Source organism: Marmota marmota, unplaced genomic scaffold, assembly GCF_001458135.2.
Source record: "Marmota marmota marmota unplaced genomic scaffold, marMar, whole genome shotgun sequence".
NCBI classification, from domain to species: Eukaryota; Metazoa; Chordata; class Mammalia; order Rodentia; family Sciuridae; genus Marmota; species Marmota marmota.
The window spans coordinates 13007724-13033051 of record NW_026000222.1 but is presented as its reverse complement, the minus strand read 5'-3'; the positions used below and the strand labels follow the sequence as shown (position 1 = coordinate 13033051).

At 39.5% G+C, this 25328-nt stretch overlaps 2 protein-coding genes across 12 annotated transcripts in view; one reads left to right on the top strand and one right to left on the bottom strand.

The window, feature by feature from the left end:
- Nucleotides 1-201: 201 nt before the first annotated feature.
- Ist1 (IST1 factor associated with ESCRT-III) lies at nucleotides 202-23146 on the bottom strand. Of its 10 annotated transcripts, none has more exons than XM_048792471.1 (11): nucleotides 23012-23096; nucleotides 21868-21914; nucleotides 12006-12112; nucleotides 11035-11232; nucleotides 10528-10615; nucleotides 7248-7331; nucleotides 6596-6706; nucleotides 5369-5578; nucleotides 4558-4650; nucleotides 3124-3130; nucleotides 202-1568 (listed from the first exon to the last, which is right to left on the bottom strand). In XM_048792471.1, exons 1-11 carry the CDS (start codon nucleotides 23067-23069, stop codon nucleotides 1369-1371), a joined length of 1203 nt encoding a protein of 400 aa, XP_048648428.1. In that variant the 5' UTR covers nucleotides 23070-23096; the 3' UTR covers nucleotides 202-1368. The 10 variants fall into 10 exon arrangements, with proteins under 10 accessions (XP_048648428.1, XP_048648426.1, XP_048648427.1 ...); XM_048792469.1 differs by having other exon boundaries at nucleotides 3124-3172; nucleotides 23012-23089; XM_048792470.1 differs by having other exon boundaries at nucleotides 3124-3172; nucleotides 11035-11215; nucleotides 12010-12112; nucleotides 23012-23086.
- Nucleotides 22922-25328, top strand: part of Znf821 (zinc finger protein 821) — a 30391-nt gene continuing 27984 nt past the window's right edge. For both annotated transcript variants that reach the window (XM_015496129.1, XM_015496126.1), the window contains exon 1: nucleotides 22922-23343. The gene's annotated coding sequence lies outside the window, so the exon portion shown is untranslated. The remainder of the gene's footprint in view (nucleotides 23344-25328) is intronic.

Genomic DNA, 25328 nt, shown 5'->3' with positions numbered 1-25328 from the left:
TTCACAAATCCTATCTGGCTTTAAATACAGAGATGGAAATGAGCCCTGCTAAATGGCCCTGGGGGGGTCTGTAATTACTAAGGGAACTAAAGACTGAGGGCCAGCTCTGGCTTGTGTACCAATGTGAGCTATCTGCTTAAATATTTTTCACTAAAATCCAAATTCATACTTCATTTAAGCAACAATGGAAAAAGCAGGACACAGGATCTTCTAATTTTATTAGCAACTACCAAGCTATGAAATACAAATCAATAACATTAAAGAAAGTTGCTTGAAACAGGTTATGTACAGCTGTGCTACACAGAAGCAAAAATGCTATCTTTAATCTCAAAGCCAACCCTGTGTGGAAGGATGACCTTAGGGGACAAAGGAGCACATAAATTACAATAAACAAGTCTGATCCACCCAGAAAAGCAGTGAAATATAGTCACATGGGCACTGAAAATTTGAGATCAGTTTTGAAAGATTCCCTTAATCATAAAGTTTTCAAATGAAAACAGGTTCCCCTCTTCTCCTGTAGGCCTTCCAGCTCACTACCCAAGAGACTTGAGTACTTCTATTAAGGCAGCTGGAAGTCCACCCTAGGCTTGAACAGCAACTTCTGCCCAATATGTGACCTGTCCTCCCTCTGCTATTAACATGCTATGGGGAAAAACAAAATTCTACAGTGCTGTTCTCTGGTAAAAAGGGGGAAACAGCACTCAAAATAAAGCAAAAGGCCACAGAGGGCTCCCTGAGAATCCAGTAGAACTAAGAGAGGCCTTCAACTTTTTTGAAATCCACTTTGCAACTGGATCCAGGTGGAACAGTGCCCTGCAGCAAGGAGTAGTGTACATGCCAAGGAGAGAGCCCAGCTTCCAAGAACCATTACCATGGCTTCCTGAGCCACTTTCTCTCTCTCCTACTTATGAGAGTGAGAAAACAAACAGTGGCTTTGATTCTCAGCACAATCCCTCTATACAGAGGGAAGTGTTTCCAAGTCTGGAACCACAACAGACGGCTGAGACACTTCATGAGGAGCTCTCCTCCAGAGTCCAGCCATCTCCAGTGGCTCTCCTCACAATGCTTCATCTTCTCATTCTCCTGGGGAAGGACTGTGGGAGAAAACCTGGGATTCCTCTGTCAGGAAACAGGCACAACTGCCAGGAGCCAGTGTGCTGGCCTCAGTCTCCAGTTGTTAGTGTCTTAGTCTCAATAGAGAACTGGAAAGCAACAGAATTTGGTAGAGCAGGAAGAGAGCCCCAAGGAAGAGTGTCACGCTCAGTGATGGTTAATAGATGAAACGGAATTTCATGGAGATTCTTTGTTACAAGGAGAAACTGCTCAGTCTCAACTTCCAGAACGTGGAGGTTGCCTGATTTAAGAGACCTATGTCTTCTTCTTTAGTTCTTCAAATCTCCGGGAAAGATCATCAAAGTCAATGTCTTCAGAAGCTGAGTTGCTGGCACCAGCAGATGAAGTTGGCAGTGTGTCTGGCACAGATGGTAACTCTGGCAGTACAAAGTTGTCATAGTTATCCATAGGTCTAGAAGGGGGCTTTGCAGAGGCTTCCTGCTTGGGTCCAGGTCCTAATTAAATTAAGATAAGGAATACAATGTTACAAACACAAGAGCAACAGCTCAGATTCCCTTTAACAGAGGAAAAATAAGATCAAAACACAGAAGAAAACATTAGTTTAAAAAAACTAACATTTAATTCTAAAAGTCAATAAAAATCCTCATAATTAACATTTACATTTTCTAATTATAGTTGAATTCTACCTGTTTTACTTTCCTTTAGTGAGAAAAACATTTAAAGGAAGTCAAAATTTGGTACATGAGGCCAGGTCCACTGATCATTCATCTAATAGACTCCCTTTTCACAAAGCTCAGCTGCTATGACAAGCCCAAGGACTAGTATTAGTAGTACTGAACCAACTTCTGCTTCTGTAAAAACTACTTAAGATTTAGGAAGAAAAAATTTTTATAAGGAATGTTAACACCCATATTATTTCATATAAGAGTGTATTCTGTATTTCTTTTTTTTTTTAATATTTATTTTTTAGGTATAGATGGACATGACACAATGCCTTTATTTTTATGTGGTGCTGAGGGTCGAACCCGGGTCCCACCCGTGCTAGGCGAGTGCTCTAACGCTGAGCCATAATCCCAGCCCATGTATTCTGTATTTCTATTCTTCCACTTGTATATTATATTAAAATCACCCCCTTATCTGCCTACTGTATGATTGTATTTATATCTTAAGTTGTAGAACAGGCAAAACATATCATAGTACCTCAGGAGCATGATTTTCTTTGGGAGGATGAATGGAATTAATTGGAAAGGAACGTAAGGACTTACAAGAGGGGTGATGGAAACACTTTCTACTTTAATTGGGGTGGTGGATGGTACACACAAAAACATCAGACAACAAAGTCTATGTTTTCTAGTATAAGTTATACCTCAATATAATAAACATCTCTAAAACTATTCCAGGTTTCTGGTGACTTCTGCCTTTCTCTCTGCCCCCATATGTGGGATTGAACACATGCTAGGCAAGCTCTCTAACACAGAGCCCTTCATTTTCAGACAGGTCTTGCTAAATTACAGGCATGTGCCACCTCACCCAACTATATATTTTTTTGAGTACATAGTTAAAAAAACATGCCTGCTTAGTGAAAAATTCACAGAGCTATACCTTGTGACTTGTGCCTGTTTTGCCCTTTCTAATGTCTCTTCAATACCACACTTAAAAAAAAAAAATACATCCAAGAACTGGATGGAAACTGAAGTAATGATAACATAATAAAGAGCATACAACCAGAGATATGAAAAATTGTGCTCTATATGTGTAATAAGAATTTTAATGCATTCCACTATCATATATAAATTTTTAAAATAACATAATGCATTCCACTATCATATATAAATTTTTAAAATAACATAATTTGAGGTTAAATGAAAACTAGAAGACAAAAAAATTAGAATAAGTGGAAAGAATAATGATACCATTGACAGAAATAGGAAATAGGAGATTCTTTGGGACTGGGGAAAATCTTCATGCCAACAGTCTCTGAGGGAGGAAGAATGAACAAACAGCAGAGGGGTTAACACTGAGCCTTTGAAGATTCTGATCCATACTCACCAATTATCTGTGCAGAAGAAACATTCTTATCAGGATTAATGTCATCAACCTGCAACACAAAGACTGTTACCACAGGCAGAGGAGCTAAGGAACCCTGAAGAAAGTACCAATACTGGTTCCAGCCCAAGATTTCCAAAAGCTCAGCTGCTTACCAAAAGCAACAGAACCTGCTCCAAAGAAATTGCCCCTCTACTTCCTACACTTTTCCAATCAGGTATCCACCATGCTGAACTCTGAATTCCCAAGACAAAAAAGAAACTTTCTAGCACTAAATCCCCAAATATACCAACAAGAACAAAATCCTCAAATAATGATGATCTTCTACCTCATTCTTAGAAATAACTGTAATCCATGCTTCAACACATGCAAGACTGAAGCATGAGAAAAACTAAGACTCAAGGTAGAACATGCCAGCTAGAGATAAAAACCAATGGAAAGAACGTGCAAGCTCAGGAACACAGAGCGCTTCTAGATGAATAATTCACATAGCAAATGCCATTCCAATTTGTCTTTTCAGTGAAGTATCAGACAGACACAAGTCTCAAATTGTATGTACTAAGAAAATGAAACTAATTCTGAAGCAAAGCTGTTACAACCTGCAGTTCTAGGCATCATAACCACATTAGCTATTTATTCAAGTTTTAACTATGAAACTAAAATGTGAAATCAATGCTATAGTCTGAAATTTATTAACTGGACACCTCTGATTAAAAAAAAATCCTAGTTGGGCTGGGATTGTGGCTCAGTGGTAGAGTGCTTGCCTGGCATGTGAGGCACTGGATTTGATCCTCAGCACCACATAAAAAAGAAATAAACAAACAAATAAATAAATAAAGGTTAAAAAAAAAAAAATTCTAGTCGCCAGGCACATGCCTGTAATCCTAGTGGCTTAGGAGGCTGAAGCAGGAGGATCGTGGGTTCAAAGCCAGCTTCAGCAATTTAGTGAGGCCCTAACAACTCAGTGAGACCCTGTCTCCAAATAAAATACAAAAAAGGGATAGGGATATGGCTCAATAGCTAATCACCTCTGGGTTCAATCCCTGGTACCCGCTACCCCTGGCAAAAAAATCCTGGTTGTTATTTCTTTACACGAATGCTGAGAACAAAGTCCTTGGTGTTAGATTATTATAACATTAATCTAACACCAAGACTACAACAGCTTGATATGATTCTCTGACTAGGGCACTACAACTTCCTAAGAGAACTGTAGCTCCTTCCTGATTTCTGGTTTCCACCAACAAAGCATTCCCACCAATAATGCCACCACCACTGCTCCCCATCTCCAAGATAGTTTTAAAGCAACATGAATTCCAAAGCAGGAGCAATGCCAACATAGGAGAGTTGATCAAAACTTTGCCTTCCCTGTGGTCATTACTTTGTTCTCTCCATGCGATTCACTCTCCTGTTGCTTATAAAAGAGGCTCAGGCACTTACAGATTCATATGATGGGGGAGTTGCTGGTATCTGAGGTGGATGAATATTGGGAAAGGCCTGATAAGTCCCCACTGGCAAGCCATTGAAATCCGACTGCAAGAGGAGAAAGGCAACATCAGAGACAATGCCCTCAATTTTGGTAATTTTTGTGGTTTGTGTATGAGAAGGACAGAATACATATACATGTGTTTATGGATGCACTCAAATTGAATGAAAATATATAAGATCCCCTCCCTGAGAAAATGCTCAAAAAGACCACATGTGGTCAGAAAGATTCCAGCTTGCCAGGCATGGTGGCACACACCTGTAATCCCAGCAGCCTGGGAGGCTGAGGCAGAAGAATCACGAGTTCAAAGCCAGCCTCAGCAAAAGCAAGGCGCTAAGCAACTCAGTGAGATCCTATCTCTAACTAAATCAAATGTTTCAATGTCTGTCTACAAGGGAAAATTATAATTAGACTTCACTATTAATTACCTAATATCTTGTCTACAACTGGAGGTTTTCTGCCTGCTAATAGTTGTTATTCATTTTTGGAAAAAGCTATTAGCACAACTGCAACTGGTCCCAAAGATACTCAATAAGCCAACATGAAAAACATTTTTAAGCACTACATCTCTAGATTTTTTCACTTTGTTACCTATAGCCAAACCAAGATTTTCTCAGAATCCCAATATTGTTTCCACATTGAGACCATTAAGCCAATACCAAATGTTCTAAGTGCTAAATGCTACTGACAACCAACAATTCTTGAGTGTATTTATAGATCTCATTTGTCATAAAGTTTATATCCACACTTTACAAGCATACTCACTGGTCCCTTAGGCAGTGGATATGAGAAGGGAGTATTTGGAGATGGCATGGGCATAGGCATAGGCATAGGCATTGGCACTGTTCCATCAGTTCCACCAACAGGTGCTGTGAACCCACCACCACCTCCTCCTCTTCCAGGGCCACCTTTCTTCACATCATCTGTGAATCCAACATCAATGAGATCTGTTTCTACTCCAGGAGGAGCTTCTGCCTAAGAAAAAGAAACCCATATTATTTCCAAGGGTAGTTTTACCAGCTAACTGACATGTAAATCAGCATGAAGGAAGCTTACTGCAGGGTGCTCTTGGGGTCAAAGCACCTATATGGGAAACAAAGGCCTTAGCCAACTCCCAAGGGAGCTCTGAAGCTGAGAGGAACCTGCAAAGGTGTGTCCATGAATGGAGGAATAAGCCCCTGGACTGATCAGTTATTGGATACAGGCTGCCCCCAGGAAAGACTCTGGGTAAGACTACTCTTTCCAGGGGAGGGCCATCTCTAAAAAGACACCTGGTGTGAGAGCTATCACTCATCAATACTCTTGAAAGGTGGGGAAATAAAGACTTCTATTGTATGTGGGAAGATGGAGATGGCCACCAAAGGTGGCAATCTAAATGATTATTTTCAATCAAAAATAATGTATTTTAAGTGAAAAAAACCAAAAAGAGACATTTTGCCAACAGATTGGTGTGGGAGAACTGGGTCACATTATCAATGTGGAGGGAACACAGCGCCTACACCTACCTACAGACCTGAGCCCACCACTGAGGTTGGCCCAGCTGAATGATTATTTGCATGTTTACCTTCCTACACTGTAAGCCTTTCAGGACAAAGAACTTGTTTTTATACATCTTTGTATTCCCGGCTTTCTGTGTACTATCTGACACATGATGGGCACAATAAATGAACTATTCAGGTCTTGGGTATTTCTTGCTGTCTCCAGGAGGAGTTCTCAATTCCTTCAAGTTCACTAAAAAGCCATTTTACATTTGTATCAAAGTTCCTACCTTTTCAAAGAGCTTTCAATGTCAATCATCTAATCTGATCCTTAAGTATCTTGGGAGCTATGCAGGCATGCTATTAGGCCAAATGGCATCTAACAAAACAAAGGCTTAAACTCACACCAACTTAAGTTAATGCAAAGAACATATATATATATATATACACTTCCCCGCCCCCCCCAAAGCCATATGTACAGACTCATTTTCACTGCAGTCTGGGATAAACTTACCATGACCACAGAGTCAGGTTCATAGGGTACATTGTAATTCTTGGCAATTTCAATAAGGTATCTCTCCACCAGGATTTTGGGTGGGGCTTCCACACTCAGTTTGTGCATTAGCTGTAAGTAGAAGACCCAGGGTTAAGAAGTATCTATATCAAACCAGCCTAATCCTAATCTGTCACACTTAATTTCTCTCATTTTGTGGGTAATATTGAAAAAGAACCAATAAGTTATTTTCCCCCCCCAGAATCACCAGGCACACTACAGGACCCATGTCTTTCAATTTTTTGTTTATACACTAACCAAACACTGAAAAGTCTAACACTACTGCCTTCCACATTTCAACTCCTCCACCCTTCTCCCCATCTCGCTCCCTACCTTCACAATTTACAAGAGGCACAAGAATGGGGAAGAGAAGGGCAGATCAGGAACCACAGAGAGCGTCATAATCAGGTGCTGGGCAGGAGGTCTATAGGTGTAGGCACTGTGTTCCCTCAATACTGCCAGCCATATAGGCTTACTTCTCATACTCAGTATGAAATGTGCAGCCTCTACTAACTCAGCCATGCCGTGGAACTACAAGAGTTACTACAGGCAATAAGATAACTTGTTCCCACCACATACACACTGTTTCACATTTACCAAATATGTTCATTACCCTATCGTTCACAGTTCCAATCTGGTTGGTCCTACATAACTTGCCATATTCCTTGCTATATTTGGCACAGAGCTGATCAGCAACCTACAGAGAAAAAAGATGATTAAATAAAACCCAGAATCACTTCTATAAAAACTACTTCAAGCTTCCCTCTATCAACAGTAAACATGCTTCTAAACAAGATTTCCAAAAAACTGAGGTCTGTAATGGCTTAATGAGTACCACAAATTAGTTTATCCATCCATCCATCCATCCAATGAGCAGCATCCAAGTGCTAATACTATTATGATATGCACTACAAATACAGTGACGAACAAAGACAGATACTGTTCATATTTTTTATAGTCTTACAGTTAATAAAATAATTACACAAAGGTACAGCTGCAGCTGTGGAAGTGCTACTGAGGGAAAGTACACTATGCTATCACCACCTTCAGATTCAATCAGAAAAGTCAGGTGAGGCTGCACAAAGACAGGATGTTTTACCAAGATTTAAAACCCAAAGTTAAGAAGGGAAGAAAGAGTATTTTAGAAAATGAAAAAAGCATGTGCTAATACTCAAGACTGAAATAAAGCCAGTGAGCTTTTCCTGCTAAGCCCAAGTACAAGTAAGGTAAGAAATGAAGTGAGAGGGTTGGGGTTGTGGCTCAGTAGCAGAGCGCTTGCCCAGCATATGTGAGGCACTGGGTTCTATTCTCAGCACCACATATAAATAAATACAATGAAAAGGTCCGTTGACAACTAAAATATATATGTATATATAAAAAAAGAAAAAAGAAAAGAAATCAAGTGAGAAAGATGGGATTGTCTGGAATGCAGAGTCATATAAGTCAAAATTATGCAGTTTTGGGCTGAGGTTGTAGCTCAGTGGCAGAGCGCTTGCCTAGCACATATGAGGCACTGAGTTTGATCCTCAGCACAACATAAAAATAAAAATAAGTACAATGAAGTTATTTTTTTAAAATGAAGTTTTGTTTCTATCACAGACATAACAGAAAGCTACTGGGAAGCTTTAAAGCTCTCATGCAGCTTTTAAACAAAACACTTAGGTTGTTCAGATTGAATGGTGAATTGACTTAAAAAAGTTAAAGTAGGTATATGAAAAATATGTAAAAAACATGGCAGGCATAGTGGTGCATCCTGTAACACCAGCTACTCTAGAGGCAGAAGCAAGATCCTTAAATTCAAGGCCAGCATGGGCAACTTTCCAAAAAGAAAAGTAGGGCAGTGGGAGGTGGGGGCAAGCTGGGGATGTAACTATTATCTAGCATGTAGTAAAGGGTTCAATCCTCATTACAGAAAAAATAAATATCCTCCAGCCAGGGACAGTGGGCACACCTGTAATCCAAGGAATTTGAGAGGCTGAGGCAGAGAGATTGAAAGTCTGAAGCCAGCCTCAGCAATTTAGCAGAACCTGTCTCAAAATAAAATTAAAGGAAACAATAAAGGACTGGGGATGTAGGTCAGAGGTAGAATGCTCCTGGGTTCAATCCCCAGTACCACCCATCCCCCCTCAAAAAAGCCTTAATTAAAAAGAGTAAATTTAAAAATGTAATCAATATCCTTAGGCCAGGCATGGTGGCACACACCTTTTGTCTAGCAACTCAAGAATCTAAAGCAGGCCGGGCACAGTGACGCATGCCTGTAATCCCAGCGGCTAGGGAGGCTGAGGCAAGAGGATCACAAGTTCAAAGCCAGCCTCAGCAAATAAACGAGGCACTAAGCAACTCAGTGAGACCCTGTCTCTAAATACAAAATAAGGCTGGGGAATGCGGTTCAGTGGTTAAGTGTCCCTCAGTTTGATCTTCAGTACCACAAAAAAAAAAAGAAGAATCTAAAGGAGGAGGATCACAACATGAGGCCTGTCTCTATAACTCAGACCCTGTCTCAAAAAATAAAAAAGGGATGGGGGTGGTAGAGGGCCCCTGGGTTCAATCCCCAGTACTAATGGAGGGGGAGGGGTACAGAAAATATGTATTTTTTAATTTATCCTTAAAGAGTTAGAAGACATTGTAGCCATGAAACAAAACAAAGAAGATTACAAAAATATTCAGAGAATTAAAAATAAAATATAAATATATAGAAAAATAAAAACATATAGAAGACGGAATGATCTTAACATATAGGTTAGGTGATAAGATTGAGATAATATCCTAGGAAATAAAACAAAAAGGCAAAAGTGCAGAGAAACAGAAAACAACTCAATTAAATTTGTACCTAGCAATGAGTACTTTTCCACATTTTGATAACAATTTTTTGGTTAATATCTGTCTCTTCCACTAGACTCTAAGCTACAAGAGTATAGCTGGTGGGCTGGGAACATAGCTCAGTGTAGAGTGCTTGCCCAGCATAAGACAGAGACCCTCGGTTTAATCCCCAGCAACACATAAACACATGTGCGCACGCACAAGTATGACTACTGTCATATTTTGTTCACCATATTATTCCCAGTGCTCATCTAGCTCATAATATCTATGAACTTATGTCAATTTTATTTTAACTTTACTGGTTTACAGGCATATAAGAACTTTTCTGGAGGTTGGGGGTGTAGTTCAGTGATAAAGCACTGGCATGCCTGAAGCCCTGGGTTCAATCCCCAGCACAAAAAAAGAAAACATACACAAACTTTGTTCTATTTGTATAAGATTAAATGACATTATAACAAAAATAAGACAAAACTGGAGGTATATAGAATTTTGCTCCTAAAAAAATTACTCAAGGGGCTGGGGTTGTGGCTCAGCAGTAGAGTGCTCGCCTAGCACGTATGAGACGCTGGGTTCAATCCTCAGCACCACATAAAGAAATAAATAAAATAAAGATATTATGTCCAACTACAACTAAAATATATATTTAAAAAATTACTCAAATTTACAAGACAATGTTCTACCCTATGACATAGGCCTGAAAAAGAGGACAAATTTATAAAGCCTGTTTCAAAAGCAGCAAGGGTAAAAAAAATGCCTGGTCAAATAAGCAAGAATGCCTTAAGTGACTTCTGTTAACCAACCTTTCTCTCTCCCTTTTTTGCAATACTGGGGATTAAACCCAGGACCTTGCACATTACGAGGCATGTATTCTACCATTGATCTACACCCCCGGCTCTTCTTTCTTTCTCTTTTTTCAAAAATTTAAGACAGGGTCTTGCTAAAAGTTGCCCAGGCTGGCCTCAAACTTGCAATTCTCCTGCCTCAGACCCCTGAGTAGCTGGGATTACTGGCATGCTAACCAAAATTTCTAACAATATGAAAAACTACAGAAAACACAAACTGGTTGTACTCACAATTTTCAATTCAGCCACTTCTGACTGGAGTCGAGGAGCAGCCCAGATCAGTGTAGACACAGATTCGGCCAGACCAGAATCCAGCTCCCTAATCAAGAACAAAATTAATATGACTTAGTGTTTTTTAAGAGCAACAAAATCTTAGCCTTTATATGATACATCTGTTAAGTCTCCAAGGCTATTTCATGAATCTCACTGAATTATCATAATAATAACTTGATTTCTGGCCATTTCATTACTTGTTTTACTTTTGGAGAAACTCTTTAGCAATGTCACAAAGTCAGGAAATGGCTGAGCCAAAACTCAAACCTCTCAGTTTCAGAATCTTTATTTTACAAGTTACCTAAATTGAAATCATACTTCAAGTGAATGATAGGATAGGAAAAAGATCCTTGGATAAATAAAATAGCCCACAAGCACTAGCCCATTCAATGTACATGTAGAAAGAGATCATTATTACTTCATTCTTAAATTTTAGAGTTGATTTAGTCTTTGGAAGAATCTTACTTCATAGACTGGATGAGGCCAAACCGAGCCAGCAGCAGGTCACAGTACAGCTCCAGGATCTCCATGGCCTCTACGAGGTAGTCTTCACGAATAATGTGCTCCACACGAATACGAGCTCTCTCATCTTTCCCAGCAGCCAGATAGTCAGCAATCTCCTTCCTTGCTTTCTGGGCCAGTTCCGCTAAGGCACAAATCCCACTGCAGTCACACAACAGTAGTGCACTGGGAACTGGGCTGTAAGCAGACTTTTACCCCAACAGAGAGAACTGGGTATTTCTACTACATACTAGTTCACACTCCCTTAGCAAATCTAATCCTACCTCGTCTACTCCTACCTTAACTCCTCTTGAATTTGCTACTGTGTACATAAGAATATAGCACAGCCTGACATTTCCAACTCAGGAGTCATGTTACCCATTCCATTCCCAGAGAGTACAGCTGTCCCTCAGTATCCTAGAGGAACTGATTTCAAGACACCACATGGATACCAAAATCCAAGGATGCTCAAGTTCATTATATAAAATGGTATAATATTTGCATATAACCAACTTATACACATTCTCCTATACATTTTAAATTACCTGTAGATTATTTATAATCCCTAATACAATGTAAATGCTATGTTAATAGTGGCTATAATGTACTGTTTAGGGAATAATGACAGGAAAAAAGGTCTACACATGTTTGATACAGATATAATTTTTTCCTCTGAAAAATTTTGATCCGTACTTGGTTGAATCCAGATGTAGTATCCACAGCAATGGAAACCATGAACATGAAGGGTCAACTGTACATCCCTCCCCTGCAACAAAGTGATTCAGTCTAACTCATCACAAAAGGCAGAGATTCAGCTAAAGCTTAAAAGATGAGACACCTGAGATCTCACAGCACTGGCCTAAAAGATCCAGTATGAGGGTGCTGACACCTGGAGATGTATTTTGGGAAAGTGAAATAAGGCAATCATTCACTACTTACTTTTTTTTTTCTCCAATAGTTTAAGACGATTTATGACTAATCTCAAATTGACTCGTAAACGCTCAGCTTTAAATCCGGAGCCCAGCATGCTGTACTGTTCCTCCTGTAAAAAGAAGCATAGCAGTGACTATTTTGAGTCAAAATTAGTTCTGGAACTAACACTACTGAAGGGGAATATTTGACACACTAGAGAGTTTCTTTTTCCTTTTGGTTTTACAGATTAAACCCAGGGCTTCACATGTGCCAAGCATATGCTCTACCACTGAACTACATCTTGAGCCCCCAGGGTGTTTTTCCAATACAGGAAATGACATAATCTAAATGATATTTTTTACACATTACTTTGGCTGTTATATAGAAAACTGATTAAAAGAGGATAATATTGAGCACAGGGGTATCATGAAAAGGCTAATACGATAGTCCAGCAAGAGATAATATAGCTTAGAACCAAACAGCAGTGGTAGTAACAGAAGCAATTGGATTTTAAATCTATTTTAAGGGCAGAGCTGAAAAAACCAGGTGACAGATATTAAAAATGAGTATCAAGCAGGAAGGCCCCCAGCTTCTCCCCAAAATACTAGCACCTAGGGGTGGTGATCAGCAAAGATCATCAAAGTTAGACCCAAATTCAAAGACATTCTCTTCCTAATTCCTCAAATCCTATTAAATCTCAGCCTTTAGGGGAAAGCTGTGCCCAACACTAACACATAGTTATACAAAGGGGTGAAAAAATGTGTACTTCGAAATTCCACAATAGGGCTGGAGATAGAGCACAGTTGGTAGAGTGCTTGCCTCACATGCACAAGGCCCTGGGTTCAATCCCCGGCAGCACAATAAGTAAATAAATAAATAAATAAATAAACAATCAAATAAAAGAAATTCCACAACAGAAGACTATTTACCAAGAATTTCATTAAATAGCAGAGTTAGAGTCAATAAAACCATCTACCCATTACTCCAAGATGCGAGGTAGACCACTGTGTACTAACTATTGGGCAGTCCATTTCAGGATGACACAATTTTCTATTTTTCTCACTTTTAATTCTAGATTCAAACTTCAAAACATGTAAACTCCAAACAAAAGCTAGGTCTAACAAAGTAACTAAAGAATAGACAAGTCAAGAGATCAAATATAAGAATGCTAGGAATAGTATCTATTTGTGCAAAAATCACTAATAAAAGACAGAAGCATTTCTCTTTGTGAAACTGTCTCCAGAAGCCTTTACACTACATTTAATGATTATCTCAAGTCCCAGTTTAAAAGGGGGCTTGTATGTTACAAAGTATCTCTAATCCATTATGCTGAATTATGTTCAATCCATTCAGCAAATATTTACTGATTATAATCAGATTCTGGCTAGGTGCTGAAGAAAAAAAAGTAAAAATAAGGTATAATCCCTGCCTTCAAAAAGAACTGGTATTGTATTGGGGGGAGGAGCTAAGAAAATCCAGCAATTACAATGCTATTTCATATGGACTATAATTCTAAAGTTTCTCAAAAGACCTGTATCAAAATTTTTTTTTAATGAACCCGGGGCCTTGTGCATGCAAGATAAGCACTCTACCAACTGCACTATATCCCCAGCCCTCTAAAATTTCTCAGTTGGGAGCAATTTTGTGCCTTAAAGGACATCCAGTAATGAATGGAGACATTTTGGTTTGTCACAACTGAATTCTTTCTTGCTGACAACTAGCAGGTAGAGGCCTGGGATGCTATTAAACAAATTACAATGAAGAGGACTGTGTCTCCACAACACAAAAGTTATCTGCCCAAAATGTCAACAGTACCTATTCTAGAAAAATGACCTAACCATGCTTAGGTTATGAAAAGCTTTCCAGGAGAAGGCAAAGCGGAAACTGAGTCCTGAAAGACAAACTAGATTTCTGTAAACAGAGTGTGAATATCCCAAGTGCAGGAAATAATGGATATCAAATCTCAGGTACCAGAGAAGGAAAAACTTTCTGAGAGCTATAAATTCAATATAACTGAAGCATGGGATAACTATGTTTATGCCGTAAAATACCTCTCCCAATTATAACTTCAATTATAATGTCAAGCATTGTAGCAGTTTCTGGTGCTAGCTAAAGCCAACCAGTCTCTTAACTGTCAAGGCATTAATAACCAGAGATAGGGTTGGGGTTGTGACTCAGTGGTAGAGCACTTGCCTAGCATGTGTGAGGCACAAAAAAAATAAACAAATAAAATAAAGGTATTGTGTCCATCTATAACCAATAAAAATATTTTAAAAAAATAAGTAACCAGAGATAGGTAAGAGAAAAAGAGTAACCACTACTCACAGGCACCTGCCCAAGATCACCCAGTAACTAGTGGCAAAGTTAAGAATAAGACTAAGTACACTTGACATCATCCCCCAAGTAAACCATCTTTATCATACACTATTATATCATTTGGGGACTAATATATTTTTTTGGGGAAACTGAATGAACTTGGGTTATTTACCACTGAAGCACATCCCTAGTCATTTTATTTTTATTTTGAGACAGGTCTCGCTAAGTTACTTAGGTTGGCTTTAAACTTATAATCTTCCTACCTCAGACTCCCCAGTTGCTGTGATTACAGTGGCACAGGGTTACAATGCACATTTTTAACTCCCTTCAACAATTATTTACTTAATGCCTATTATACTTTAACAGGCACTAGATACACTGGTAAGGAAAAAAGGCAGGGATACTGCCCTCAATAGTGTATACTCACAGAAATTACACATTGGTTAACTAAAATAATAACTGTAGTCAATGCCATAAAGAAATGGTGTTCTAGAGTTTAGGGCCTCACTAAATTGTTGAGACTGGCTCAAACTCCTGCCTCAGCCTCCCGAGTTGCTAGGAGCTGCTGAGATTACAGGCATTCATCACCACACATGGCTCTATAAGGCAAATTTGTCAGCAAAACATGGGATGTGTTCTTGGCTATTGTGTCTCTCTCTGCAAAAGAAGCAAGATATGTGGTATAGTAAAAGTATAGCTAAGTTTATTAGAAGACAGAAGAGACTGCATCATCTAGAAGAGATCCTAACAACTCCCTTGTGTCCCAGTTTTTATTGGGATTAAGGGGCAATGTCCAGAGGGTTCTATCCAAGTACCACTTCCTAACTCTTGATTGATGGTCAGATTTTAATGGATTTCAAATTCCCATGTTTAAGTGAAACCCACAGGGGTGAAGATTTATAATGACAATAGAATCAAATAATATGCCAAAGACTCTAAAAGCACACTTGATCATCTTGGCCCACACCAGCCAATTTTATCTGGAACCCGATTTCACAGACCTCAAGGCCACTGAGCTCTCCAGTCTCTGATCAGGGCAAAGTATCTTTCTCTTACCAAAGGAGGAATCTTGGGCAAATACGCCTCAGCTCTATGAACAGTATATTGTTATGGGACTATGACCTTTTTTTTCCCCCCCTGTACTAGGGATAGAACCCAGGAGTGCTTCTATATCCTTGGCTGTTATCTTAAGTCAGAGCAGAGCCAGGATGATTTTGTGTAAGTTGTTTCTTTAAAAACATGTTGAATTCTGCAAACAATAAGAAAATATGTGAAATTCTAAAAAAAACCCAAAAAAACAAACAAACAAAAAAACACCCCACACATGTTGAAGTTGGGCACAGTGGCACAACACCTGTGATTCTAGCAGCTCAGGAGGCTGAGGCAGGAGAATCAGGAGTTCAAAGCCAGTCTCAGCAAAAGCGAGGCGCTAAGCAATTCAGGAAGATCCTGTCTCTAATAAAAGATAAAAAAGGAGCTGGGGATGTAGCTCAGTAGTTAAGCATCTCGGGGTTCAATCCTCAGTACCAACAAACAAAAAAACATGTTGAGTTAGCATACAAGCTGTCTGTAGAATTGTTTTTTGGTACTGGGCATTGAACCTAGGGTTGCTTTACCACTGAGATACACCCTCATTTCCCCTACCTTTTTATTCTGAGACAGTGATTTTGCTTAATTGCCCAGCTCAGTCTGAAATGAAAGAATATGAAAAGAAACATAAAATTTGTGGATGTACAACAGTAAGGTTAATATTAAATTGGAAAAGAAAGACTTCATATTAGCAATATAAACATCTACCTTAAGGAACCAGGAAATGAGCAAAACTAACCAACCACAAGCAGAAGGAAAGACAAAAAGTCAGTGAAACTGAAAAGGGAAAAACAAGAAAAAAAAAAAAAAAGAAAGAAAGAAAATGCTGATTTAATATAATACACAAAGGAAAAACAATTAGAAATGAAAGGGGAATATCAGTACAGATCGTACAGATATTAAAAGGTGATATTATAAAGCTGTGAATTTAACAAGGATACAAAATGGACAAATCCCTTAGAAACTCTTATTGAAATCAACACCAAGAAACAGAAAATATAACTACTATAACTGTGACAAAAATTGAAGTTAAAATTAAAAACCATTCCAAAAGAAAATTCTGGGCCCAGAAAATCCTGGCTTTCCTGGTGAATTCTATGTAATATCTAAGAAAAATTAGCATCAATATTACATGAACTTCCCACCTCACAGCAATAGTATGAGAATTAAATGAAAATTTCTTAAAAGAACTTAGCATATGCCAGGTGTGGTGGCACATGTCTGTAATCCCAACAACTCCAGAGGTAGAGGATCCCAAGTTCGAGGCCAGCCCCAGCAATTCAGCAGGGTCGTAAGCAATTTAGCAAGACCTTATCTCAAAATAAAAAGGGCTGAGGAAGTCACTCAGTGGTTAAGCACTCCTAGGTTCAAACCTAATAAAATAACAATTAGCATATATTCACAATAAGCACTATACCAATAAATTCCAGCCAACAGAATCATATTTAAAAAAAAAAAAAGGGCTGGGGATATAACTCAGTTGGTAGAGTGCCTACCTACAAACCCTGGGTTCAATCACCAGCAACACACACACACACACACAAAGAAAAAAAGACAATGAAACACTTTGGGGCTGGGGCTCGGCAGTAGTGCCTGGCATGTGTGTGAGGTACTGGGTTCAATTCTAAGCATTGCATATAAAGGTCTATCAACAACTAAAAGTAAAACTAAAAAAAAAAAAAAAAAAAAAAAAGGCTTAGCTCTTCATCTAAAGATTAAATGATAAGTGACTTTGTGTTTTAGGTTAAAATAAAGTATGCTAAAGTTATATCCTTTAGCACCTTTTTTTTTTTTTTTGGCAGTACTAGGGATTGAACCCAGGGCCTTCAGCATGCTGGGCAAGAACTCTACCACTGTGCTACAACCCCATGCATTTTTAATTTTTATTTTGAGACAGGGTCTCACTAAATTGCCCAGGCTGGCCTCTCAAAAAGCTGTGTTTACAGGTGTGGCCAGCCTTTAACATTTTTTTTTTTAATTTATTTTTTAGTTAAAAAATTTTTGTAGTTGGACACAATATCTTTGTTTTATTCATTTTTACATGGTGCTAAGGATCGAATCCAGGGCCTCAGACATGCTAGGCAAGCACTTTACTGCTGAGCCATAACCCCAGCCCCAACCTTTAACATTTTTGATTAATCTGTTTTAGTCTCACTGGAAGACTTCAACTACTTCTTAGGTGCCAGTGTCACTCCCACACTGCCTAGCACAGTGTTCTTGCACAAAGCTATTACTCATTTATAATGTTAGTATGTCAATTACTTGAAAATTTAAATTTAACATTCTCTTTTAATTCTACTAATTTATATTATCTAATTTGCTTATTTTAGATTTAAGGAAAGAAAAAGAATTTGCTAAACTATTTTGGTAAGTATCACAGATTTTCAACTCCTTTTTTTGAGAGAGAGAGAAAGAGAATTTTTTTAATATTTATTTTTCAGTTTTCGGTGGACACAACATCTTTATTTTTTTAATGTGGTGCTGAGGATCGAACCCAGAGCCCCATGCATGCCAAGCAAGCACATTACCACTTGAGCCACATCCCCAGCCCAATCAACTCCTTTTTAATAGATCCCTATTCTACAAAGAATCTAACAACTAAAAACAACGACACAAAAGAAATAACTAAGGATATGTTCTAAATTATTATCAGTATATGAAATAAATCATTAGACTTAAAACTAGTTTAATACAAGACTGACAAGTCTAGTTCAGATTCTGAATTATGTTTCCAAAACTAACATAAACTTTGTATCTTGTATGAAAATGTTAATTTAGGGATAATAACCTAAAAGTTAATAAAATATTCAGGTAAACAGTATTTACATGTGTGTATATAAACCCACAAATATAGAAGCAAATATCTGTTCACGTGAATACATTACATACATACCACATACTAATATTGTCCAATATATTATCAAAAGCTTGGTCCTTGTCCCTGATACCAATTCAATATTGAGGACACAGTTTTGACAAAAAGGAAAAAAAATTTTATTGCTTTGCTAGCAAAGACGCTGCACAGGGGACTCCTGTCCCAGAGGCTGTTATTTTGCCCATCAAGGGGAGCACGGGACTTTTAAAGAGGTGATTCCAAGGCTGTATTCCACGGGTTCTCGGTTGGAGTTGTGATTCACTTGTTAGCTTAGAAGATAATCATTTTGAGATCTTCTGGTACCATCCCCAAAGTCTGAATTACTTCATTCCTGTAGTGGAAGTGTGCTCAAGGACAGATAATTCTGCCTAGGATGGGGAAGGTAATTCTGTTTCCCCTGAGATTAGGAAAGGGGAGAAATTAGGAAGGAGCAGGAAGAGAGGAAGAGAAAGAAACATATCCATTTTTAAAAATAAGTCACAGTGGCAGAGCAGCAAAGGCTATATTCAGAACATAAAGTGGACCACTGTTACAGATACCCAATTAAAAATTTTTTTCTGTCTTGTCTCACCCACTAGAGTAGTTGGGATCACAGGCACTCACCACCATGTCCAGTTTATTTAAAATTCTTTTGTGATTCGAAAGTTATTCTAAATCACTTTGGCCTCAGTATCTTCACTGTTATGCATTCACTGACCTTTTTGTTTTGGTTTTGTTCCAGGGATTGAACCCAGGGCCACTGAGCCACATCCCTAGCCCTTTTTATTGAGTGGTGATCTATAGGTACTGACTGCTAGACCCCTTCAAAATGATACATTTAAATGAGAGCTGATCACTGCTTCAAGAAATTCACAATCTAATGATATAAAACATATGAGACGCTGGGTTCTGTCCTTAGCACCACATATAAATAAATAAAGGTATTGTGTCCAACTTAAAAAAATTTTAAAAAAAGTATATGATCTCGTGATTGCAATCCCATTTTTCAGTTTTTATCTTACTTCTGTATTGAAATATATCCTCAGATCATTTTTTAAAGCATTTTACTAATAATTTTTATTTGTTCTTTTTAGATATATATGATGGCGGAGTGTATTCTGACACATTTTAGACACATGGAGTATAACTTATTCTAATTAGACTCCCATTCTTGCAGTTGTACATGATGTGGAGTTTCACTGGTCATGTATTCATATACGAACATAGGAAAGTTATATCTGATTCATTCCACTGTATTTCTTATTCCCACCCCTCTTCCCTTCCCTTCATTCCCCTTAGTCCAATCCAATGAACTTCTATTCTTCCCTCCCCCCTCCTTATTGTATGTCAGCATCCACATACCAGAGAGAACATCTGGTCTTTAGTTTTGGGGGATTGGCTCATTTCACTTAGTATGACAGCTTCCAGTTCCATTAACTTACCAGCACAGGCCATAATTTCATTCTTCTTTATGGCTGAGTAATATCCCATTGAGTATATATACCATGTTTTCATGGTTTCACAGCTTAGCTATTGTGAATTAAGCTGCTATAAGCACTGATGTGGCCGCGTCACTATAGTATACTGACTTAAGTCCTTTGGGTATATATCGAGGAGGGAATAACTGGTTAACATTTTTTTGTTTTGAAACAAGGTCTCACCAAATTGCTTAATTAATCAATCTCTCCATTCTGAATAAGGGGAAGTATAAAACCATGCATGGATTGAGTTCTTTGAATCTGATGATTTTTAAAGAGGAAAGGAGAGAATGTTATAGTTCAGAACTACTGGCCAAAATAGTGGAAATGCCCAGAGAAGAGATTTTGAAAGCTCTATTAAAAATAGCTAAAAATAAGCTGGGCACTGTGGTGCATGCCTGTAATTCTCAGGGGCTCAGCTGAGGCAGGAGGATCGTAAGTTCAAAACCAGCCTCAGTAACTTAGTGAGTCCCTGTCTCTAAATAAAATACAAAAGGGCTGGGGATATGGTTCAGTGGCTGAGTGCCCCTAAGTTCAATCCCCAGTACCAAACAACAACAACAACAAAACTAAAAATAGCGTGATAAACAAAAGAGCCGGGTTTAGTGTCCCATGCCAGTAATCCTAACTACTTGAGAGGCTGAGACAGAAGGATTCCAAGTTCAAAGCCAGACTTGGCAACTAAGCATGACCCTGTTTCAAAACAAAAAAGGGCTGAGGATGTAGCTCAATGATAAAGCACCACTGGGTTCAATAACTAATGCCACAAAAACAAGCAAACTAACAAACATTTGAGACCAGCTTTAGGGCTTGCAGTGCCAAGAGTATGAAAGGGTAAGAAGACAGCAGTCTCAGAAGTGACTAACAGAGACATTTTGCGTATACACAAAAACTTCTGTATTTGAAATGTATCATTTTATTTATTCTGAACACTTTTCTTATAAACTATGTGATGTTAACAGACTTAGGGTTGACCACTGTATTGCATGCAGTTAATGAAGATACGACACAATGGCACAAACATACACAATCTGCTCTAGAATGCATTTTCAAGATAATATAATTCAATTTCCTTAAAAAGCATTTCATGAGGGGCTGGGATTGTGGCTCATCAGTAGAGCACTCGCCTAGCACGGGAGGGACCTGGTTTCAATCCTCAGCACCACATAAAAATAAAGGCATTGTGTTGTGTCCATCTACAACTTAAAAAAAAATAAATATATATATAAAAAAAAGGATTTCTTGAGGCTAAGGTTGTGGCTCAGCAATAGAGCACTCGCCTAGCATGTATGAAGCCCTGGGTTCAATCCTCCGCACATAAAAATGAATAAATAAAATAAAGGTAGTGTGTCCAATAACAACTAAAAAAATAACAAATAATAATAATAAAGCATTTCATGTTCAGCTTGCCAGGAATTTTACTGTATTTTCACACTACAAACTGTAATTAAATCTTTACTGACCAAACGAATCAAGATTGAAACGTCAATAAAATAAAGCAACTACAACACCTTCAGCAGCATATGTAATTCCCAAGTATCGGCTTCATAATTCAGATACCATCAAAGTTTTCTGGCAGCAGTCATTAATACTGGAATGCACAGACATTACAAAATCTTGCTTCTCAATAAAATATAAACACACTGTAGAAAATTCATTGGGTTAAAAAAAAGAAAGAAAGAAAATTCACTGGGTATACTTTTACCAAAAATATTTCTTAAGGCATACTTTTACAAAGTCGTACTCATGAACTATGAGCACTAACAAATCCTTTTTATCATTTACAATCAGATGTTACAGAAACTATTTTAATGGCTGCCTAATACCCCACTGCATGACAACTTTCTTACAAATTCTCCAACTTTTCCACATTTATATCATATCAATAATGCTGAAATAAGCATTCATATGCATTTCATTTTTCCTGTATTTGAAATGAATTAGACTATACCTTGTTTTCTAGTTTTACTTTTAAATCAGAATAGGCTACATGTTACGTGGAACTTGATCGTAATTATTGTAAAAGAATGAGAGTTAAGTAGACTAGAGGGGCTGAGGGGATGTTTTACTCAGCTTTTTCACTGATGTGACTAAAAGATCTGACAAGAAAAATTTTAAGGAGGAAATGTTTATTTGGGGTGGGCTCACGGATTCAGAGGTCTCGGTCCACAGACAGCTGACTCCCTTGCTCTGGGCTGCAAATGAGGCAAAACATAATGGTGGAAGGGTGTGGAGTTGGAAAGCAGCTCACAAGATGAAAACCAGGAAGCAGAGAGACTCTCATTCAACAGAGACAAAATAGATACCCCAAAGGCACCCCCCATGAACCCCCTCTAGCCACACCCCACCAGCCTTCAGTTACTACCAATTAAACCTGTCAGGGGATTAATTCACTGATTGGGCTAAGGCTCTCATAACCTAATCATTTCTGCTCTAAACCTTGCATTGTCTCATACATAAGCTTTTGGGGGACACCTCACAAACAAACCATAACAGGGGATACAGCTAAGTGGTAGAGGGACTGCTTACCTAGCATGTTCGAGGCCCTGGGTTCTACTCCCCAGCACCGCACACCCCCCAAAAAATTTTTTTAAAAAGGAAAACTAGTCTAGAGTTGAGGATTCTCAATCTTTCAGAAGCCACAGGCCCTAAACCCGACTTGAAAGTTTACGAGCACAGAGAGGGAAAGTGGACGTCTTCTGCGATTATTCTACTGTCCTAATTATTAAACTGACACTATGATCGCGATCGTCGTTCAAGATTTTGTTGGCGAGTTTCAGGGAATCACCCCAGCAACCCGGAAGAGGAGAGCCTGGCACAAAGAGCAGAAGGGCAAGCACAGGGCCGCAGGCTCTTCACAAGGGCTCTCACCAGAGGGGTCTGCGAAACGGGGCAGCGAGAGAAAAGGTAATTCTCTCCGGCTAAAGAGGGCGCCCTGAGCGAGTCTCCGAGTCGCCAAAAAGCCCAGACCGCGGCGCTGCCACCCCAGAGACGAGATGCCTCGGGGCAGGGAAGACGAAGGGAAAGTTTGGCGGCTCTGGCGTCCAGGGCCGGCGGTCTCCTATCAGCTGGCAGCCCTGCGGTGCTCCCACCCCGGCCGGGACCCGCCTCCCGCGCCGCGGCCCCTCGCCCGACCTCCGGCCTGACCCCCGCTTCCAAGACCCTTCCCTTTCTCCTCTGCCATCCCGTGGCCGTTCCGAACCGAAGGCCTAATAGCTGGTTGGGACTATTAAGTTCAAGGCGTTCGGCCCAAAAGACAAAGACCCCCTAACGCTGAGGATGCTACACTCACCTGGTCGAATCCAGGCGTGAAAACAGTAGAGAACGACTTCGCAAACGTCGCCCAGCATCCAAAATGGCGGCTCCCTCGGCCTCAGCACAGCAAGCTCGGGCGGAGGGATCCACGGGCCCAGAAAGCCACGCCCCCTCTCCAGGGATTGGCTGCGCGCCGGCCGCTGCCTGGACCCACACGCCGAGGACTTCCACCCTCGGATCCCTTCGGAGCCGGCGCGGCCGGGGACTACTTCCCGCGGCGGAGTCCCTGATCGTGACGTGTCACTCGTGACGCCAACTGAGTCACCTGCTGGGGGGGCGCGCCCTGGGTTTTGCCCTGGGCGCGGTGAGGTAGGCGGTGGCAGGTAGTCCTCCAACTCGGTGCTGGTTATTCTTATCCGGGGTTGTTTCAGCCTCTGGAAAAACCTGCTGAAGAACTCCCGGAGTTCCTCGTTGAGATTTGCTCGCAGCCTTCGCTCGTCTCTCCTTTCGTCCTCAGCGGGTTTCCTCTGCGCCTCGGTTTTTGTCCCCTGGTGAAGGGGCGGGCGGGTTTCGACCCGGGTCTGAAAGATCCCTCTCTCCATCTCTCGGTTTCCATCTGCGGACGCTAGTTCTTTTACCATTTTTTTAAAATAATTTTTTTATTTGTAGATAGACACAATACCTTTATTTATGTTTGTGGGGTGCTGAGGTTGAACCCAGGCCTCACACGTGCTAGGCAAGCGCTCTGCCACCGAGCCCCAGCCCCTCTTCTCCCATTTTTAAGCCAAATCTGATTACCCTTTCAACCAGGCTTTTTCTGGTCTCCGTCTTGACTAATGCTTCCTCAGCACCATGTTCTCTTATTTTTCTCTGTATTCAGAGGAACCGTTTTCGTTTGGTTTTGTTTTTAACTTGAAAAATATTTCTCAGCTTAGTGTTAGAAGGGAATTCCTGGGCTCAGAATTTCCAGGTGGGAATCCTGCCCCCTGCTGTAAGGCGCTGCATCTATGGAGACCAAAATTCTGCTTAATTGTCCTGGGGCGGTCCTAGGACAAGTACTGAGCTATGCGTTACCTTAAGAAGTTTACTTGAATTTAGAAATTTTGTATTTATAACCATTTAGAAATATAAACGGGTTCCGGGACTTCAAAGTACACAGTATTTGGTTCCTTTAAAGAACCTAGAAACAGCAACCAAATGTAATTTGTGAACCTTGTTTCTCTACAGCTTCAAACAAATCAGTTGTAAAAGATGTTTTTGAGACAGTTGGGGAAATTAGCTACTAGGTGACGCCAAATAACCTAAGAATTGTTATTTTGTAAGAAAATTACCTTTTTAAATTTTGAAATATATATGTAGGGGCAAAATTATAGTAAAACTGATGATAATTGACCCACTTAGGGATGCAGCTCAATAGTACAGCATTTGCCTACCATGAATGATGCCCTGTGTTCAATCCCCAGTACCAAAAATAAGTAAACAAATTTTAAAAAATTAAAGTAATGCATAATTTTGGCATGGCAAACCACATACACACCTGAAAAAGATGTACAGTGAACATAAGCCTTTGGCCTGGCTTGTCTATAATTCCAATGGCTCCAGAGGCCGAGGCAAGAGGATTCCAAGTTCAAAGCTAGCCTCAGCAATTAGAGAGACCCTGCCTCAGAAAAAAAGAAAAAAGTGCTGGAGGTGTGGTTCAGTGGCCAGACAACCAACCCTGTGTTTAATCCCTGGTATCAAGAAAATAAAAGAAGTCTTTGTCCTCTGACCATTAGTCTTACAGTCTCCCTTTCTAGAAGTGGAGTAACTACTATTGCTGGTTTCTTGCACAAACTTCATCTCTATGCCTTGGTTTCCTTATCTGTAAGATGATAATAATATCACTTACCTTGATAAAGCTGTGAGTATTTTAATTTATGAAAAGCTCTTAGAACAATGTCCAACAGATAATGCTGAACGCTATCACTATCTTCACTATACTTTTTTTATTTGGGGGGTGATGCTGGGAATTGAACCCAGGGCCTTGTACATGTGAGGCAAGTACTCTACCAACTGAGCTATATCCTTAGCACTGAATACTATTAATATCTTTCCAATGATATTCTCAGCATATACAACCATCTGTTTACTTTTTGTGTGTGTGTGTGTGTGTGCCTTTTTCTGGTCTTAGGGATTGAACCCAGGGTTATTTTACCACTGAGCCACATCCCCCAGCCCTTTTTATTTTTTGAGACAGAGTATCAGTAAGTTACTGAGGCTGACTTCTAATTTGGTAATCCTCCTGCCTCAGCCTCCAAGTTGCTGGGATTACAGGTGTGCACCACCATAGCTTTTTTTTTTTTTTTTTTTTTTTT